Source organism: Dermacentor variabilis, chromosome 4, assembly GCF_050947875.1.
Source record: "Dermacentor variabilis isolate Ectoservices chromosome 4, ASM5094787v1, whole genome shotgun sequence".
Lineage (NCBI taxonomy): Eukaryota > Metazoa > Arthropoda > Arachnida > Ixodida > Ixodidae > Dermacentor > Dermacentor variabilis.
In genome coordinates this window covers 62,129,358-62,150,222 of record NC_134571.1, presented here as the reverse complement: position 1 = coordinate 62,150,222, position 20,865 = coordinate 62,129,358, and the positions used below count along the sequence as shown (strand labels likewise).

Below are 20,865 nucleotides of genomic sequence, written 5' to 3'. Positions count from 1 at the left end.
TGAGTCACTACATGCTTCTTTAGAAAGAAGCGTGCAGTGATTTGAAGTTTCAGGCGAAACGTCTGCGTTTACTTCAATGCTTCGTCCGCAGTCGCTTTCGTTATCGGTTCACTGGTTGAATCCAAAAGTATTGCGGTCGTAGTGGCCCGCATATCTGTGCGTGATTCGTTAGTACCGGTGAATTTGTGCAGTGATGTCATTACATTTTTAATTTGGACACTAAGAGAAATTCTAAATCTGCATAAGCGTACTCTTTCGAAGCTGCTTGGAATTCGTTGACTGAAATATATATATATATATATATATATATATATATATATATTTGCGGCAACGGGCCGCGGTGTCGTTTAAGTCAGTGTTATACCATCTATTTCGCGGTTTTTGTTCTTATATTTAGCCGTTATACTACAGGCAGAGGCCTGAAATTTCGCCTTGTGTAGCCTGTGCATCAACGTTCAAGTGCAATGAAGCTTCCTTTGTTGAGAAACGCATTACTGGCACCGAGCAGGTGGCGTCGCTACCCGTAGTTCGTTCTCGCGCCTTTTCTATGCTTACGATTGCGACGCCTCTGATCACGGCATGAATGGCCTCTTCAGTATCCCAAATGGATACAGGGTGCCAATCTTATGGGTACCTGAGTCATACGGATACAGGGTACATATTTCAGATGGGTACAAGAGTATTAATGGGATACATCTCTTTGGTGTCCCTTGACTATCAGCCTACGCCAACACACTACCTGTATCCGCCGCGATGGCGCAGCGGCTTTGGTGTTGCGCTGCTAAGCCCTTGGGCGCGGCCTCAAATCCCAGCCGTGGCGGCCGCGTTTCGACGGGGGGCGAAACGCAAAAACACCCGTGCGCCGTGCATTGGGTGCGCGTGAAAGAACCCCAGGCGGTCAAAGTTAATTTGGAGTCCCCCATTGTGACGTGCCTCATAATCATCTCGTGATTTTGGTACGTAAAACACCAGATTTTTTTTTTTTACACACTGCCTGCAACGCGAGCTTACGTCTTAACCTTGACAATCTGACAACGGTGGTGCTGTCGAAGCTTATGACCAATTGAGAAGCTATGTTTACGTTACTACACAGGCGTATCATATGAACCGAAATACTGCACGTGCACCAACAGGGGCCTGACCATCGTTACTGTCTCTATGGAGACAGCACTCGGTCACTGCCGTCATGAGTGCCTGTTCAATCCGTTGTAATTGTAGAAAATGTATGTTTGCCAAACAAACTTTCAGTTCAGTTCATAAGCGACTGTTGTGCCATTGCTCACAAGCGCCTCCGGGATTTATACGGTTAACTGACCGGCGTAGTATAAAGCTGATCGAGTTCGTATTGTAATGGCATGTTGTGTAGCGCAGCAAACACAAGGACGCTAGTAGAAACGAAACGTGGGGTACAAGCGCTCGCGTCCGTGTTTCGTTTCATCTTGTGTCCTTGTGTTTGCTGCGCTACATTGCATGCCATTCTACGGCGATCAACCAAAAAGCCCACATCGCCACCCTCGTATTGTAATATAGCGACATTGCGCTTTTCTTCTAGCAAAACAAATGCAGTATTTTTTCATTGAGCTTTCGAGCCCGAAGCAATGAATGGTCGCGACAACTTCCTGAATGTCACCTCTGACTCGCACAAAAGTGTGTACCTTGTATCTGCTCTCTTGAGCAAGCGCGTGTATACGGCTTCTTCAGCTATGTACAATATACTCGTATACAGAATGTCGTGTTGCTGTGAATACATCTTTTCCAAGTATCCGGCTGCGGATTCCCGAGTTACTGCCGGGTCTAACGCCTACAAATGTAAGACTTGTTTCACACGTCTTTGAATGAAGCAGGGAAGAGAGAGAGAGAGCTATAGCTTAGATCCGGCTAGCGGGTGGCTGTGACAAGTACTATGAGGAGGGGAGAAATGATGTGTTGATGTTATTGACTTTGGTCACCAAGTGTGTGTCCACTCTTGTTCGATTCCCCAGGATGGATTCACCACTGTGACGCAAGGGTTATGACGCCTAGACTGTATTTAAATACGTGTCGTGCTTCTCTTTGCCCATGCACCTCTCATCAACATTCTTCCCCCGACAAGCATCATACATCGACATCGTCGTCGTGGCCACGTGGTCGTGGCACAGAACAGCTGACAACTGCAGGTGACGAGACTGCGATATCATGCGCTACTGCTGCTACCTCGCTAAGCTCAAACGAACTTTGTCATTTAAATACCACTGTTGTCATGGGTGTGCGCGGACTTCTTTCTGTACATTTCTTTCTTTTGGCACTCGCGTATAAGAACAAACAAACAAACAAACAAATAAACCGAAGCATTACTCTTAGGTGATATTTAGAAACACTATCAAAACTTATACCAACATAAATATAAGGGCTGCCTTGGACAATGACGAATGGTGACTGACCACGTTACGTGAGGGTGCTTGCTCTAGTACCTTACGAAGATCAGCGATGTGCTTCAATGAAAAAAAAAGGCTGCGACTTCAAGACTGATCATAACAGCGCATCATAGCTCCTGACGCCACCTGTCTTGCAGAAGTATTGCTCTCTTTCGCCAGCTGTCTGACATCCGATGACTTCTCGGCAGGGCGCTGTGGGAAACAAAATTTCGTGCTGCAGTATTTAAGGCTATTTTATTTTTAGTGGACGTATCCTGACGCACGCTGGTGCGGATACATAACCAGTGATTATGACACAGTTGAAACAGATAGAAAAATAAATGATGAAATTGAACCAGGCTGTATTTCTTTAAACAAGCCGTTAAATAGTAGATGTGGCTCAACAGTGCCGTCTTCTATATAAGTGAATGCTCAATACGTTACTTCTCTGCAGGGAGCGTTAATAGAATGCACCTCCTTCCGCTCTGCCAGATGGCTTTGATGATCATCACTATGGATGTTCCGCCAGGCGAAGATGAACACGTCGTTGAAAGTGATCAATTGCAACTACTGCTGCATGTATCGGAACGGAAACTTTTGTGTTCGTTACTTCTCTGCTGGCTTTAACCAGCTCGTGATAAATCACTAAATGAACTTTGACTGGTGAGGTATTCATTCAAAAGCACTTCATTAATTTTTGCGGAAGAAGGTTGGTTACTAGTGGAGAAAATAAATCCGAACTTCTATTTCCTTTTTTCAAATTTCGCGCAGAAACTTTTACGGCGTTACGTCTACGTGACATCGCGGTTTCAATATTTTCTTTTACTTCGGCCTCTCTGGTTCGAGAAGAGTTCTGGAACGTCGTTGGTATGAATATTTTGTTCTTTTTAGGATGCAGCACGGTGTACGTTCTTTACCGATACTCGGAAGATGCGAAAATCCATGACGTCGTGACGAGCTGGTGCGGGAACTTTAGTGTGGCGCCACCACCTCCGTCTACATATTTGTACATGTTTCGTGGCTTTAGAAGCTTCCTCTCATGGAAATTAGTGTGGCTGTTTTGCTATTGTGTGAGGATGAAGAGACATAGGAAAGGTCGGGCGGTCAACCAGGCTCACGTACAGTTTGCTACCCTACACAGAGGAAAAGGGAGTTAAGGGATGAAAACAAATTAGAGGGAAGGAAACATTGTCAAAACGAACACATGGGGCTCCCTATCAAGAACACAATTAGTCACTAAGGCCGGTCGGTTTGGTAAAGTGAAGTAAGCGGCTCATGAGGTAATGCTCGCTAAACGTATCGATTGCTGGCGCGGAGTAGAAGCGCATGAAACAGGTAAACAGGAAAAAGGAAAGACAGTTGAGCGCCAGAGATGGTGCTTCTCTGTCTGTATCCTTGTTCCTGTTCCCTTGTTTCGTGTTCTTCTACTTTGCGCCTGGAACTGATATGTTTAGTGAGCACCAACTTTCCCGTGAGTAAGTTCTTTTGGAGTATCATGGGGCCGTACTCTTAAGAATTTTGTCTAGGAAAATGGTATACGATCTAGCCCGTTCGACGCACGCAGTCCAAAGAATGGTCTGGTTCGGCAGAAACGCACTTTAAAACGCAGCTTACTCTAATATTCTTCGTTTATCCGCCGCGGTGACTTAGCGGCTATGGTGTTGCGCTGCTATGCACGAGCTTGCCGGGCGCGGCAGCGGCGGCCGCATTTCGACGGGGGGCGAAATGCAAGAACGCCCGCGTCTACGATGCATTGGGGTGGTCAACTGCAAGAACGCGCGCGTCCCCTGGTGGTTAAAATGAATCCGGAGTGCCCTGCTACGGCGTGCCTCATAATCAAATCGTGGTTCTGGAACGCAAAACAAAACCCTAGAATTCGTTCATTCAACGTTATTCGTTTAGTGTCCCTTGAATGGAGTTCTTGGTTCGTTGTGTGCTTAAAAATTTGCTTACACGAACCCCATATTGTCGATTAGGCCACTTTTATACGCTTACGACAAAACGAGGCATGCAGAGAGCAAGAAGACTGAAGCGGGGTCAATATGTCACGAGAGACGGAATTACTAAGAATAACGACTGTGCAATCCGACAGCGAGATGTGGTTGCGAAACGCTTCAAGCGGCCCTCGCTGAAGCTCACAAACCGTCTAATACTTCGGCAGCAACAAAAACGACTTCATTTAGGTTTTTGTTGTGTGCGACAGGGGCTTTTATTGCTTTTTTTTCTCTTTCTTCTTGTCTCTGTGTCGATTGCTTGTCGCCAGCCGTCAAAAATACTCTCAAAGCGTTGTCATATTGCAACGTTGCTTCCGCGCTAGCAATCTTCTTTCTTTCTTTCTTTCTTTCTTTCTTTCTTTCTTTCTTTCTTTCTTTCTTTCAAGGAAGCGCTTTGAGTGTTTTGCTGATTTGCCACCAGTGGGCGCGTGCGGCGACGCTTCTATCACGCTTTTAATGCTAACGCAGCCTGCTCGTGCGGGCATATATGCACGCAGAACAGCTCTGCCGGCAAGTCGCAGATGCAGGGTTGCGCCACCGGAAAGCGAAAACAAATCGAATAAAGAACAAAAGCATTTGCGGGTCACTGTTTCCTGCTCGTCAGCGAGGCTTGAGCGCGCAGTACGCACGCTGTGCGACGTGCCTGCCACACCTCGACGTCGCCGCAAACGCCGACCGCATGCGCGCAGCTGTTCGCGCCTCTTCGGTGAAAATGGCCGCGGACCAGGGCGTGCGTTCCTGCAGAGAAAAATTTCCGTCGTCACTGACGTGCTTGTGAGAGAGGAACTGGGTCTTCCTCGGAGCCTACCGTGATTCTCAGTGCCGGTAAGATATATATATACGACCATCCATCTGCGTGAATTCTCCCCCCGTATATCCTTAATTTCATGTTGCATTATAAACCGGGGCATCAAGAGGGATCAGATATTTGCACTGCCCACAGCTCGACACTTTGTCGGGAATTTCGCAATGGAAAGAGAGATAAAATTAGAGGGTCGCCCAAAACAGTGAAACCCGACGATACTGACAATGATTGATGCAATAAAGTCTTTACTACAAGTTTCCTTACGGAGTCTATGTATGTATGTATGTATGTATGTATGTATGTATGTATGTATGTATGTATGTATGTATGTATGTATGTATGTATGTATGTATGTATGTATGTATGTATGTATGTATGTATGTATGTATGTATGTATGTATGTATGTATGTATGTATGTATGTATGTATGTATGTATGTATGTATGTATGTATGTATGTATGTATGTATGTATGTATGTATGTATGTATGTATGTATGTATGTATGGGGTAGCTCAAACGCAGTTGAAAAGCTCAGCCTTGGACAAGACCAGGACCGCCCCCGTTTACCACCCTTTCCCTTGAATATTACAAACATATATATATATATATATATATATATATATATATATATATATATATATATATATATATATATTTATTTATGTATTTATATATATAAATCACGGTAAAAGAGTTAATACCTTTCTTCGTAATTCTGTGTCACGTCTGTGTCGTGTGCTAAACAGCTTCACTGGTCATCCACCGTCACAGAGTGGAATGGCTGGGGATATTTTTTTTCTTCTCTCACTATAGTAGTGCCATTATCGCTATTGCATAAATGTACTTTTCTAATATGGTTCAACTTAATATTCACCTTTAGTGCGTCTCTTAAACAGTGTTACCCGCCGTGGTGGCTTAGTGGCTATGGCATTGCGCTGCTAAGCACGAGGTCGCGGTTCCGCTTCCCAACCGCAGCGGGTGCATTTCGATGGTGGCAAAATGCAAAAAAAAAAAAAAGGCCCGTGTGTCGCGCATTGGGTGCGCGTATACAGAACCCCACATGGTCAACAATTAACCCCTTATCTGCCGATGACGCTCGTCATCGCAACGAGCGTTTTCTGGTGTCGATGAGGAATTAACTCGTCGTGAATTTTTCGCTAGTTTTTGCACATGTGCAAGTGTTCAGTTTCTTGTAATTTTGTCAAGAAAATAACAAGCAATGACTTCAGCCAATTTTTATGCACTTCTTATAGTTTCTTTTTTTTTTTTTCGGAACCTGTCACGGCAGTCAAGGGGTTAATCCGAAGTCTCCCAGTACGGCGTGCGTCACTCATATTCAGATTGGGGTTTTGGCACGTGAAACACAGGAATTAAATTGAAGTTTGAACGGCGTTAAGAACGACTTTCGAGTTGCTAAATCGATAGCCCTTCGCCGCAGGTTCTTGGCTGTTTGGCCGCTATAGTTCGCTCCAGTTGCGTCCGCCCTTGAACTCACCGGCCTGGCACGAGCTCAACTCTAACGCCCGTCCTCTGGCTTCCGCTGTGTCCCGGGCGGGCTTCGCTTTCGCCGCTCGCTCGCCCTACTGCATGGCGCGGCACGAGCTCACGCGCCCCACGCAACGTGGTCGAAGCGCGGCCCGCGAACGTAACAGTCGCACGACTTTCTGCGCGCGCAGATGGTCGCGGATAACTGGCATTTGCCTTGTTGACGTGAATTCGAAAGCGACGCTGGCACACTGAAGCGAAGCCGGTTACATTTCCTTTTCAGCAGGAACATAAGGTAAACGTTACTATTATAACTACTGCTGACTAAAGATGCTTGCAACAACATTCGCATTTGTGTGTGTGTGTGTGTGTGTGTGTGTGTGTGTGCGTGTGTGTGTGTGTGTGTGCGTGTGTGTGTGTGTGCGTGTGTGTGTGTGTGTGTGTGTGTGTGTGTGTGTGTGTGTGTGTGTGTGTGTGTGTGTGTGTGTGTGTGTGTGTGTGTGTGTGTGTGTGTGTGTGTTTTAAGACGTGCACAGTTCCACAGGCATGTGCGTGTGTCTTGTCCTGCAGTAACATAGCAGCAACATAGCGGCAGCATGGTCCTGGAGATAGAGATGCACACAGAAGGTTGTGCGGTCTTACAGCCTTCGGTAACGTTTGCAGGAGCCGACAACTGCACAGTGTGCGCACTTCTCTAGGCCGCCGTCCTGTACTGTACCGTCACGCACTCAGCGCGCTTTGGAAATTGCGCACATTTTTATATTTTGTTTCTCCTTTTTTATTTTCGCTGATGCGCCTGCTTTGCCGTAGGCGAGATGTCGTGAGCTTCGCCAAGCATTCTGGAGCTGTTGGGCCAGACCCGCGAATATCTGCGGCACAAACACCGATGCTGTATTTAGCTCTTCTCTCCCTTCACTTTCTAACTTTACTTTTGTCACTTCATCTTTCTTACCTAGAACTTTTTTTTTTCTTTAACGTCTTACTGTTCTCACTGCTTGTCGCCTTAAGTATACTTGTTTATTTCAAAGTGCTGGAGTGCATGGTTTGGACTAAACATGTTTACTATATGAAGCCGGTATACACTTTCTTACTATACTCAGTGGTCGTCGTATTTGGCTTGGTAATTTCATGATGAAGTCATAGTCATTTCAGTCATGCTTGAGCACTTCGTAACAGCTGCGGTTTGGAACAACTGACGAGTCAGCTGGTCATTCCTGAATGTACTGCTCATTTGTGCTGAAAAAAAGACCTTAAGTGTTTGCTAAGGCAGAGGCTGCGTCTCCGTTCAAATGCCGTTAGTGTGCCTTGTCGTGCTTCTTGTTAAGTTATTGAAGTGAAGTAAGTTCTGCAGGGTCTTTGCACGGCCGCTGGATATCCAGCGGCTGTGTTCTTTGTCACAGTAGTAGCGGCGTTTTCTGTTTCTCACGCGCACTAAGAAATTAATTGCAACACGTCTAGAAACAAAATATAAAATAAAGAACGAGAGAGAGAGAGAGAGAGAGATACGACATACTGGGCATCAATTTTGACAACCTAGTGGTTAATTTCTGTTCACTGTTGTATGCCGGGGTACCGTGACGACCCGGAACCATGCGCGCGGTATATACTGTGTCGATCTTTCCGGATTTACAGTGTGGTAGGAGGACTGGTTGATCAATATTTAACGAAAAGGTTATAACGCGCGGCGCCTACTTCAGGGCCCATTCCGTCGGGGAATTTGTAAGAGAAGGCAGCCGGAGCGTTCAAGTGTCTCCCTCTCGAGACTGACTCAGTAGAAGCCCCGGCCCCTTTCCCGGCTGCTTTTGACCCACACTGGATTCGCTATACCGGGGGTGCATGCAGCGGTACGTACGTTCTCGAACGCGCGGCGCTTGGCTCGGCGGTAAAGCAAGCGGCCGGTAGCCGGCACCTGGCAGACAGTCCTCTCGGTTGTCATATATATAGCGCGCGGCACCCGATACTCCGGGCACGATGGAAGTCGACACGCTGCGTATATTTTCTCTTTGCGGTGGCGGGTCGGTGCTGTCTTGTTCGTTGACCCGTACGTGCAGAACTCTACGGATCGCCTCGTCTGGTGCTTGTGTAAGCTGAAGACTCGCGTAGCTTTTCTGCGGGAGCAACGGGAGGATAACTTGCTCATAGCGTTGGCATCCGCCCGCAGCGTGGCGTGAAGGTAGCGCCGATGCTCTCACGGGGTTGGTCTCAGGACCTTGATGATAGTGGCCCCTAAATCTACAAAACGCCGCAGCCACCGAGATGCAGCGGAAAAGAAAAATAAGCGTTTGATGCTCCGGAATGCTCGTTTAAGTAATTTTCTGCAATAGCTTTAATTATACACTGCACAGATTAAATTTTTTTTCTCGTACATCACGCACACCGTGCTTCCTACTTCAACGAAATATAAACAACATGCTTAATTTAGTTGACGGACAAGACCGGGAAAGAACAAATGCGTGCCATGCATAACGCATGAAGATATGGAGAAAGCTAGTATTCACTAGTAATTCTCAAATCACATAATCACTCCACTGCAGACACCTTGAAATTTTGGTACGTCTCACCCATAACATGGTGCCCAATATCTCGAAATATAAAATTTCTGCCCCTTTCGATTCTCCCATGGAGGAAAAGGCGTTTTATTAAATGTAGGCGTTATGGATAAACGCCTCTAAACAGGTATACAGCGACAGATTATCAATTTTCATTTAGCCCCTAATTAATCTGCGCACTTCGATATTTGCCTCCGCATCGCCCCTAGCACCTCACTTATTTCCTCTGTAATAAATATAAACCCAATGAATAATCTAGTCTTTTCGCGTCACAGCGAGAGCACGCACATAGCGCTTTTCAGCGCTTATATAGTCGCTCCAACAGATTTGCTGTAATAGAATGAATTGGTGTAGGCCTTACACGGTACAACAAAAATCGACTCTTGCTTTATTCTGAAGAGAGGCCGTCCCGGACATGGCGGTTTTGCACTGTCGCACCTGAAAAGGCATTTTTAGCGCGTGTGGCCCCACTTGGCAAGACTAGACGACTGGTATGAAGATAAATATACTAACAATCAATCGTCCTCACAGCCGCCCTCCCTGACGGACCACAATGGCGTTATGTGTCTTGCACCTCCTCTTAGCCGGAGCGCAGTATATATAGCTACATCAACCGTCGTCGCAGTAAAAGCTGTCTGCCTGTTTTCTTTTCTTTTGACCTTATGTCTTTCTTTCTTTCTGTCTCTCTGTGTGGCTTACAGCCAGTGCTCGCAGAGGTTTTCTTACACGCGGGGCCGCTTTGAAGTGAGAAGGCGCATTCTTGCTCCATCACTCTGGGGCATATCAGTTGCAGCACGCATTATTGCATAATCGATAAGTCAGCGGGCAGTGTTTTTTGTCGTTCTGTAGTGAGGCGTCGCATTCGACACTGCGTCACGCTGAGTGTCGAAAATGATCGGGCCGATAACACTGCGCCGGATAGCTGTCCAGATGCACGAAAGCTTTGAATCCAGGCCCTGCTCGGTGAAGCGCGATTCGATTCGAGAGAGGGGACATTCAACGGAAAGGCGAAGGGACGCGCAAACCTGACACTTGCGATGTACCCTGTCTGTCTGTCTGTCCGTCTGTCTGTCTGTCTCTCTCTCTCTCTCTCGCATCCGATTCGTAAAGTCATCTATCGTATGTCTTTCGCAATGTACTACAGTCCGCACCCTGCGTCTGTGACTCCTGGTTGACAGACCGGAGGCGTTGTGGCAGATACAAAGTCGCGATAAGTGGTCCTCGTATCTTGGAGGGTGATAAACATCTTTCGAGGGGGGCACCTTGCAGCCGAAGGAGCGAGGAGAAGCTGCGAAGGCACGATGGACTCGCCTCGGAGCTGGGCGGTCGCCGCGGCGTGCTGCTGGATAAACGTGTTCACTTTCGCCCTGGTCCGCTCGGCCGCCGTGGTGTACGTGGCGCTGCTGCGGACTTTTCCGGTGACCAGGGAGCAGGCGTCCTGGCCCGTCAACCTGTCCGTCGTCTGCTACTTCCTTACAGGTGCGCGTCCACTGCCACCGTCGCTATTCTTTATCGTGCGAGCTGCGAAACTAACCGTAGAAATAAATAAAGCAAGGAGGTGCTCTCAATTCGAGATTGACGCATCCAAGCACCACCTGTGGATAGACAGCGGTGTTACCTTGTGTCGCGGGGCATCAAGACATTGCGGCGCATTGTTCTGGCAAACGTGGCCCAGACTCGGGCAACGGACCTCGAATGGTACACCCAATTCCCCAAAGCGACGGAGGGAGAACAGTGCGTTTGTATTGACCCTCATAAGGTTTACAGTGCTATATCCTCATGGGTGCTACTTCACGGCTCGAAGTCAGCTGTGCTGTCACGAGCGAAGAGTGGGGTCTCGAGTGTGTTTAGATGGGCCATAGATGTCCGGTTGTTCTTCAGGACGAACCATGTGTACTTCGGGCTCTAACTTTCTAAAACGGCGCGAAGGCATGACTGCTGAGTAACTCAACAAGTATATTGATAATAATAATGCTAGTGATATGTATTGCCTTATATTAAGCTGCTCGTGTCAGTGTGCGCAACACGAACTGTAGCAACATATATAGGAGTGCAGACTTTTGAGCTAGTGGGTTTGATTAGTCACTGGGACCACAGCGCTCAGGCGACGCGGACAAGGAAGAACGACAAAGACGGACGGGCGCCCATGTTCGTCCTTGTCCGCGTAAGCGCTGTGGTCCCAACAACTGTAGCAACATACGGGCCGGTTAAAATACCTATACCCACTAGACACATGTGCATCGAAACCATTTCTTTTTGTCATTCAACGTGCAGCGCCTGCTAGGAGTGAGAGAGAGAAAAAATATAGAGAGGCAGTTCTCGATTTCCGTAGCCGATGCATTGTGCCGCCAGCACACTCATTTGAAATATAACGGCTCACCGCCGACACCTACGAGCTTTATACTATCACGATGCACTTACGACACTCATATAGCCGCAGCGTCTGGTGCGACGTTGTTATCGTACCGTCGCGGTCTCCGAGATTGTCCTGCGTTGCAGAATTTCGTGTTCAGCGATAGCCGAGAGCCCAGTAGCGCATTGCGTTGCATTTCTAGCGTTTTTCATTCACATAAGCAAGAATGATGCGTTAGGGAGATGCATTGCACGACTGTATCAAATGGGGCCCCTCCTTCACTCGCCAAAGACGCGCACCTTCCATATATTGTCACGCGGTAGTGTCGGTCAAGAACGCAGTAGCGAAATTGCGAATGGCGAAGCTAGCGTTTTATTAGGCGAACCTGTGCCTTCAAAAACCTGCTGCGCTCAAAGAACAACGAGAGCGGCGAACACAGCCGGCGATCGGCCAAAATCTGGCCCGCCGTCTAGCGCGCCTGCTTTTATACATGAGGCATCGAAGTTTGCAGAGCAATCGCTGGTGCCCGCGTGTCTTCCAGAAAGTTCTACATAATTCGCGTCGCACATGCAATCAGATTACGCAGGCTTCGGTGAAAACAGACAGCAGATAGAACCACCGATAAGATAACATTTGTTAGACGGTGGAGAGCGGTCACCCGGGAAAGATGAACAAATACACGTGTCAATAGAGACGTTGCACGAGCAAACAGGTAATTCGAGAGGTACTTATGTTTCAGACATGCTACATGAGCCGTCGTCATCGTCACGCGAAAGTCGATGAGCATAGTGCTAGCGGTGCTGTGTCGCTGGACAATGGGCCACTGTCGTTCTTATGGAAACATCTGGCGACGTCATGTTTCGGGGGAGTCGCGCCGGCTGTAGCCATATTTCTACCCTTGTCTCGAGTACATTTAACGGGCATTTGTAGACCGCAGGAATGCGGCGTAGCTTAAAGAATGATGACAGCCAGGCTTACCACACTGGCCAAGGCCGTGTTGACCAGAGTTCGTACGTATGGCAGTATCATAATTACGTATTCCGGCCTCTCCACCACTTTTTCTTGAAACCCCTGATTGAGTAGGCCTTGCAAGATAAGAACTTGATGATGGAAATTTGATTATTTACGAATGAATTCGTTGTCTCGTTAAGACTGCATCCTTTCCATTGGCTACCCTGTATAAGGGTCGTTAATGCGCCTTGTGTCGATCGTAACATAGTACGCCATTGCTACGACAGTCACTAGCTATGGCCCACTCAGCTACGTTGCCATTGCTGAGGGGCGCAATTGTCTTTTGAAACTGCCTGTTACCACAGCTCCCGTGTGCTGTTCCGCTATTTGGTGGTCGCAGGTCCTATCGCTGGCGTGCTCGCGAGGTACATCCCCATTTGGAAGCTGACGGTAATAGGATGCCTCGGTGGTTCGCTGGCCGTGTGCGTTTGCGTCTTCGCACAGTCGATGATCTTCCTGGACATCTTCCTTGGCGTCACCCACGGTGAGCGCCTTTTTTTTTTTATTTGTCGGCCGTCGAATCTGCGGTCCCCAAATACAAGAACGAAATTGAATGGCAATATAAGATCGATGCAGAAACATTGAATGCTTAGCTACAACGTCTGCATAAAAGGAAATGAACCGAAGGAGTCTGTGACGTCAACTTGCTGATTCGTTCGTCTCATTGATTCAAATGCAGGGACGTGTATCGGCCTGCTGGCTCTCTTCAGCGTCGTGATCAACCAGCACTTCTACAAGTACCGCGCCATGGCGTCCGGAATCAGCAACGCGGGCTTCACAATCGGAGGTCTCATATTTCCTCCCGTCATACAGTCGCTCGCAGACTATTACGGCATTCGCGGTGCTCTTCTACTCGTCGGCGCCCTCATGCTGAACTCGGTGGCAGGAGCTTTTCTGCAGCGCACTACGCCGAAAGAGCAACCGGAACCTCCACTCAAGGGCGATGACGCGCCCACCGGCGATACGGTGCAATATCCAGAGGAAGAAGACGCCATGATAAAAAGGCGCAAGGAAATCGAGGATAATAGCCTCCTCGGGAACGTTGCAGCGGCCACCGAAACTGAGTTTTCTGATGCAATGGATGAGCCTGGAACAGACGGAGCTGGCGAAGCCAACGGAGTTCATTTCAAAATCAAGACTTCAGGGACGAAAGGACACGAAGTGGACAGTGATGAGGAGGATGACGACAGCGCGAAATTGCGAGTGCTGGTTGCCCAAGGTTCCAGCCAGCCAAAAGCTGTTAAGAATCGTACGCCGGGAGTCGAAATAAAGAAGGGCGCACCAAGTCGCAAGAGAAGTACGCTGCTATCGTTTTTACTGTTTCCAGCGTTCTATCTCATCTCATTTTCGTTGTCGATAATACTGTTCAATATGAGCACATACATGACCGTTATTGTCGACTTTGCTGTGGACCGTGGCGTTTCCAAGTGGAACGCCGTGTACCTGATATTTGCCTACGCCGTAGCTGATCTGCTGGCCAGACTTGGCTCCGGCTGGATTACGGACAGAAAGTACCTACTCAAGAGCACCATGATGGGCTCGCACTTCGTGCTGTGGGGCGCCTCGCTCTACGTGATGCCGTTATGTAGCCAGTACTACTGTCACGTTGCCTTGTCCGTACTGTCCGGTTGGTGCAACGGCTCGACACTAATACTCATTGCGGTGTTCTTCATGGAATTAGTGGGCATCGACAAACTGGGCGTCTGCTTCGGCATCGCGACAACGTTCGCAGGGCTCCTGGGCCTCGCGAGACCATCGCTTATAGGTGAGCGTAATCAGCTTCTGCGCTTGCACTGCTTGGGGAGCTTGAACCATGCGCAGAGGACATACGCAAGATGAAAGCATCAAGAGCGAGCGTGAGCCAACGGCCAACTTTGAGCCGTGGCGCCACGCTCGAAGCTAGAAAGACCATTGAAAAATGTATTTTGTTTAGGCGCGCTAAGCGTTGCTTAGCGTCCCTTAATGAAACGCATACTCGCCCGTTCCGGCGTTACGCCACGACTCAAAGCGCCGAGGCATATAGCCTAATCTAGAAGATGTTGCGTGAGCAGAAGTCTGCCATCGATCATGACTCGGGGTCTAAGCGTTAGCTTCTCCTTAAGTTGACGTCGGGCGCCTGGCTTTCACTATGCCGTCTTGAACAAGACAAAGACCTGGTTCAGAGGAAAAACAATTTAAACAAATGTATCTTAAATGATAACCATTATTTATTTATAAAATGATTAAAAATATGCATCTGAAAATCGTCAAGAACAGGTGGAACCGTGTAGAACAATTCATATATGCTATCGTAACGTCGACTAGGAACGGTAAATCTTAGCACAAGCTAAATTTTTAAACAGCAAAAGAGAAAAAAATATTTAGAGCAAGCAGTCTACTGAATCCAAAGCGAGTGACATACATAAACCGGGCGCGGCGACAGTCCGTCCACACTGACTAGGTTGTTCGGCATCGGGACGGGATGTTGGCGGCGTTGTTTTCTCGTGAATTTGCCGGCTGGCGTTTTTCCACCGTCCCCGGAGCAGAGTGCTGAAGTGTCGGATTGTCCCGGTTTTCTAAGCTCCTCAAGGTGTCTATATTCACCTCTAGCCGCATCCAGCGCATACACGAAGCGTACGCGTGCGCACCGTAGTTCACTCCCTATATCGGCGGTCGCCCACATTCGAGAACAATGCAAGCACACGCGAAACAACGGTCACGGGCGCACACAGTTCCGCGTATAATTCGAATGGGTTGCTACTGTGGTTCAAGACTCTGCCGGCGATCACCTTCACTGGCAAGCAGTTTAATCATGGTCAAAGCAACTGCCACTGACGCACACAGTTTAGATCACCTTCGCTGCCGTTCATACAAACACAAACAGGCGTAGACTTGCGCTTGCGCTCTTAAAGAAGGGAACACTTTTGCAGATTTGCGTACACTTGTGGATAAAAAAAGAGAGAACAGGAAAAATAAGCTACTTTCCTGGGAAATTTTGGCATACCGCGACTTTTGTGACAGCCGTGATCATTTAACTGGTCGGTGTACAGAAGACGTTCACACAAGTTAAATTCTTGTTTTCAGCTCTCGTCGCAGAAGGATATAGGCGATGGTGCTACTGCAGGCCGTATGCATGCGTAAATGTACGGAGTAATTTGCGCTATTGTAATCTAGCGCGCTTGACAGACGTCCCTGGAAGCACTGGCAAAGCCATCGCAGGCTGCATACGGGTGACACTTTCTAGATTAAGGTAGGCAGGCAGCAAGAATCTATTTGTTCGTTCATAATCACTCCTCGCGAAACGCTACAGTGCCGTGCAACAAGTCTTCCACGTCCCACACATCCTATCGCAATTCTTTTTGCTATCTATTCCTTTTGCTCGCCGTCATTGCATCGCTCGCACCGCATTGTTATCGTGACAAGATAGGATCGAAGAGAAAGAATCGTTACAAAAGGCTGTTCCATTTTTTTTTTGTCACTGCAATACGGGGGCCCTAAAAAAGCCCAAGTGGTTGAAGGTTTGACGGTAAACCCATAACGAACACTTTAGCGCATAACACAATACGGGAGAAAAGAAGCGAAACAGAACAACACGGTACACCACTTCCCAATTGATTTGCAGCGAGAGAATGCGATGCTTTTAAAAAGCGTTACCACACCCGCTTTCATCTTACCATATTCATGCCATCCAACCAAGAATGCAATTTCTTCGGGAGTCGGGTTACCGTTACTTACACGGGCATTCTTTTTGCGGTTATGATAAAATCCGCTGCGATTATTTCCCGCGTCCTCGTTGCGTGCAAATGTATGAGCGAAAATGCTTGTTCTAGGGCTTGGAATTGGTTGCAAGGATGATCGGTCCACGTAGTTTGCCGGTGTGCCCTTGAAGATGTGTTTTCTTCGGCGTTCTCTTTCTTGACCTTAAACTTTTGCGATCTCGACTATGCGTGTGATTACAAGTGCTGATCTTGTCCTCGCAGGTTTATACAGAGACGCCCACGGAGACTACGAAGGCCTTTTCGGCCTCATCGGCGGCGTGTCGTTGGGCATGTCCCTACTGTGGCTGTGCTATTACGTGCAAGAACGGTGCGCATCACATAGAAAGCGAGAACCTTCATCGCGGACTTGGCCAAAGCTGGCAGCGATATTCACATCGGAGGAAAAGAGCTGGAGTTAGGGCGAATGTGATTCGCCAGCCACCTTCATTTCTTCTCTCGCGTTTCACCGGTGAAAAAGAGTGCATCATCGTAAATATCTTCGCGTCCGCCAATTAATTGTCTTTGCGACGTTGCGCCCTAACGGCACATTTGAGTGGCTGTCTTAGAGCGCACTGGTAAACGCTACATATGTCGTTCAAGGCAATAAATATGCGTTACTGCTGCCATAAGGCAGAGAGAGAGGGAGAGATAATAATAAAGCCGAATTATTGCTGTTAGTTCTGCGATATGCTATTCTCTGCTCTACGAAAAAAATTTAACCTTCTCGCTCGTACGTATGTTACCCTCCAACAACAATAGCCATCTGTCCTGCTTGCTTGCTTTTCCTTCCTTTAAACTCTGCGCTCGCTGCTTTCCTGTCAAGAAGGCTGTGTCACGTAAATACGCATATGTCGTTTGCGACCTGAAAGTACCGGACACGCAACTTTAAGGAAAGGAAACTTGGTGTCCTGGATATATGGCGGTTATTGTTCGGGATTGTACTTAATAGCCTGCGTAAGAAAGATAACCTATATAAAAAAACAAAAAGACAGCCATTTAATGTGCATCTACTTGACCGTTACAAGCAATATTGCAACACACTTAACACACTAATGAAGAATGCCAAAAAGCGCTATTATCAAAACGAAATTAATTGTACTGGTTCAGATATTAAAAAACAATGGCGCTTGATCAATTCCTTTCTCAATAAAACGATTAACCCGCCTATAGCCAACATTAATCATGAAGGATCTGTTATATCTAACCCACTAGATATCGCCAATGCATTTAGTGACTACTACTCCTCTCCCATACCCGTTCCAGCCAGTACGCATGACGAACTTGATCATTGTGGTCACTCATTTTTTCTTTTTCCTGTTACCCCGGATGAGGTAAGAAGAATAATTATTAGTATAAAGTCCTCTAGCGCAGGTATCGATAATATTTCTGCTAACCACGTGAAAATGATTGTTGATCATATTGCGGATGTGCTCACCTACATAATCAATCTAATTTTTGAAACCGGCGTATTTCCCCATGAGTTAAAGATGAGTAGGGTAATCCCGGTATTTAAAAAAGGTGACAGATGCTTAATTTCTAATTATAGACCGATATCAGTTCTCCCCTTTCTTAGCAAAGTAATTGAAAAAATAATACATGTTCGCCTGTCTAGCTACCTGACGAAATTTAATCTACTTCATCCGAAACAATTTGGGTTTAGACAAGGGTATTCGACTAACCTAGCCCTCATTTACTTCACAGAAAAATGTAAACTAGAAATTGACAATGGTAACTTCGTTGGTTCTGTTTTTCTAGATTTTACTAAAGCTTTTGATACACTAGATCATGACATTCTTTTTTCTAAACTTGCATCTTATGGCATTATTGGCAACTCTCTCAATCTTTTCCGTAGTTACTTATCTGATCGTGAGCAATTAGTATCCATCTCCGGCATTTATTCCACAAAAAAAATTATTAACATCGGCGTTCCGCAAGGCTCAATTCTAGGCCCGCTTTTATTTTTACTATACATTAATGACATTCCACAGTGCCTAACCGCATTATCAGAATGCATCTTATATGCTGACGACACGACTGTCTTATGCTCGAGTAATTCTCTAAGCAACATTTCAACAACCCTTAACGCTGAACTTACTAACGTTAGCGCATGGTGTGCTAAAAATGAGCTTTTGATAAATCCCTCGAAAAGTAAGTTCTTAATTTTCTATTCCAGGTCAATAAATAACGCGCAAGTTATGCCCCTCTTTATAAATACACATCCTATTCACCTGTCAGATCAATGTTCCTTCCTTGGTATCAAACTTGATTCCCGCTTAAAATTTAATTTGCATATTAATGAGCTACAGCGGAAAACTTCCTATGGTATTAGGGTATTACTAAAAGCTAGATGTTACTTTGACTTGACTACTTTGGTAACCTTATACTATGCATTCATTCACAGTCATCTAAATTATTGTATTGCTTCCTGGGGTCAAACATATCATTGCCACCTTTCTTCCCTCCAACATGTACAGAATCAAGCCATTCGCATTCTCACCTGGAGCAACCGACGTTCACATGTCACTGATCTGTACCGGGAACTGCACATACTGAATATTGACAATCTAACCAAATTTAATGTCTGCACATTTGCTTACCAAACAGTTAAAGACCATAACCTTCTCAAATTTGTTCTTATCCGACACCTTACTAACTCAAATATTACGCGCTTTTCCTCCAATAACAATTTTATACTCCCTAAGGTACGAACTAACTATGGTTCACAAAGAGTAGCATTTGTTTTAATCAAACTTTGGAATTCATTGCCTTTTAACATTAAATGTGCCTTTTCTATATCATCATTCAAACATCAGCTTCGCAATCTCATGTTTAACCTATAGCTCCGTTTATTGAATATGTCTTTTAAAACACAACTTCAGTTCTGTCGTTTCTAATACTGTTTGCCTCGTTTCTTACTTCTGCTTAAGCCTCATCCCTACCGTTTTATATTTTCCATTGTATTATTCTTTTGCATCATTATGTATTTGCATTTGTATTTGCATTTTCGTATTTTTTTTTTCCTCGCTGCCTTTTTGCTGCCAAGTAGTATTAGCTTTTTTAACATTATAAAAGGTCCCCCTACAGTGTTTACACTATGGGACCTTTTTCTGTACTAAATATCAATATTTTTGTATCTGCACCATGTATTCAATAAACTTCAAACTTCAAACGAGATAAGCCCCAAAGACGTCGAAACTTTTATCACTGTGGGAAGAAGACGAAGTGTCTTTCAGGCAAAACGCCGGCTTTTCCAGCTCTACTCATTTTGTGAATTTCTTAGACTTTGCCAGTGAACTGCTATTCCCTCCTTAACTGCGATGGAGATGGAGCCTCACGCGCGTCCTCCGGACTCGGCAGTGCCCGCGGCGGCTGCCTCCAGGAAGCGCAACGGCACCGAGAGCGACACTGACAGCGACGACACCATGCAGTACTATGTCAGCAGTGAAGATTCTTGTGACGACGCCTTCGAGCTGGTGCGGAGTCGTAAAGCAAAGCGAAGATTTCTCAGCGCATCATCGAATTCGAGTGCGTCCACCGTGAGATCTTCGCGGGATACCGAGGAGCTCACCATCCTGTTCTCGCCAGTTCTCGCCACTGACAACCTGAGACGCCTCAACAGGCAAGCCGTGTCTTCACATCTAGAGGCGCTGGTTCCAAACGAAATCAAAGACATCAGAGTGAACACCCGTAAGAACGTGCTAGCGATTGACGTAGAACACGCCCCTACTGAGCGTAATGATACTTCTACATCAGGGGACACTTCGTCCGTTCCTGATAAATTGGCGGACCAAGACCAACAAAGTGTTGTTATGATCAGCTCTCTGGTGAGTGCTATTCGTGTTCTTCTGGACAAGCTACAGACACCAACAGCTCGAAGTGCATTGCAAGTGCTGGATGCCATCAGTCCGGTTCTGGCGAGCTGCCATATATATATATATATATATATATATATATATATATATATATATATATATATATATACATGGCAGCATCTGATGGTGCCACACATCTGCCTATTCTCGCAATACATGCTTCAAAGCTCTCGTTCACAATTTTTCTGGAGTTGCCAGGACGCTCCGGAACGACCAGCCAAATATGCCATCATACTGCATTCTGAATCGGGGCCCGTATTCACAAAGCTTCTCTTACGGGAGTGTGTTTCCTCAGTTGCCGACCCTTGAGGCCTGCCCGTCTCGATATAGCGACTTATGTGATGACGAGACGACCATCTCCGCTATACACGATGACGGATGGTGCTTGGGAAAGATTAGTTTTGTTGCGAATGCGTTTCCCAATTGCGTTTCTGGGTAATTTCTTTTTATTGATGTGAAACTAAGGGTGAAGTTGGCGCCATTATTGGCGCCGGCTGCACCTCTTCGCAGGGCAAGCAAAACTAAAAGCACGAAAGCACAGAAGGCAGTAAAATATTCCAAACATTTTCAATATTCTACACACGAGTGAACGAAATCACCTAATAGAACTATTTTTTTAAAAAATAACTTAAATTCTTGGATTTTACGCGCCAAAACCGCGACAT

General features: G+C 46.5%; 1 protein-coding gene across 5 annotated transcripts in view; it reads left to right on the top strand.

Moving 5' to 3' along the window:
• Positions 1 to 20,248, top strand: part of LOC142579262 (uncharacterized) — a 73,342-nt gene extending 53,094 nt beyond the window's left edge. For 4 of the 5 annotated variants that reach the window (XM_075689292.1, XM_075689293.1, XM_075689295.1 and 1 more), the window contains exons 5-8: positions 10,497 to 10,706; positions 12,932 to 13,075; positions 13,271 to 14,356; positions 16,551 to 20,248. In XM_075689292.1, coding sequence (XP_075545407.1) covers positions 10,497 to 10,706; positions 12,932 to 13,075; positions 13,271 to 14,356; positions 16,551 to 16,747 — 1,637 coding nt within the window. In that variant the 3' untranslated portion in view covers positions 16,748 to 20,248. The remainder of the gene's footprint in view (positions 1 to 10,496; positions 10,707 to 12,931; positions 13,076 to 13,270; positions 14,357 to 16,550) is intronic. The other variant, XM_075689296.1, reaches the window with a different exon arrangement.
• Positions 20,249 to 20,865: the final 617 nt, after the last annotated feature.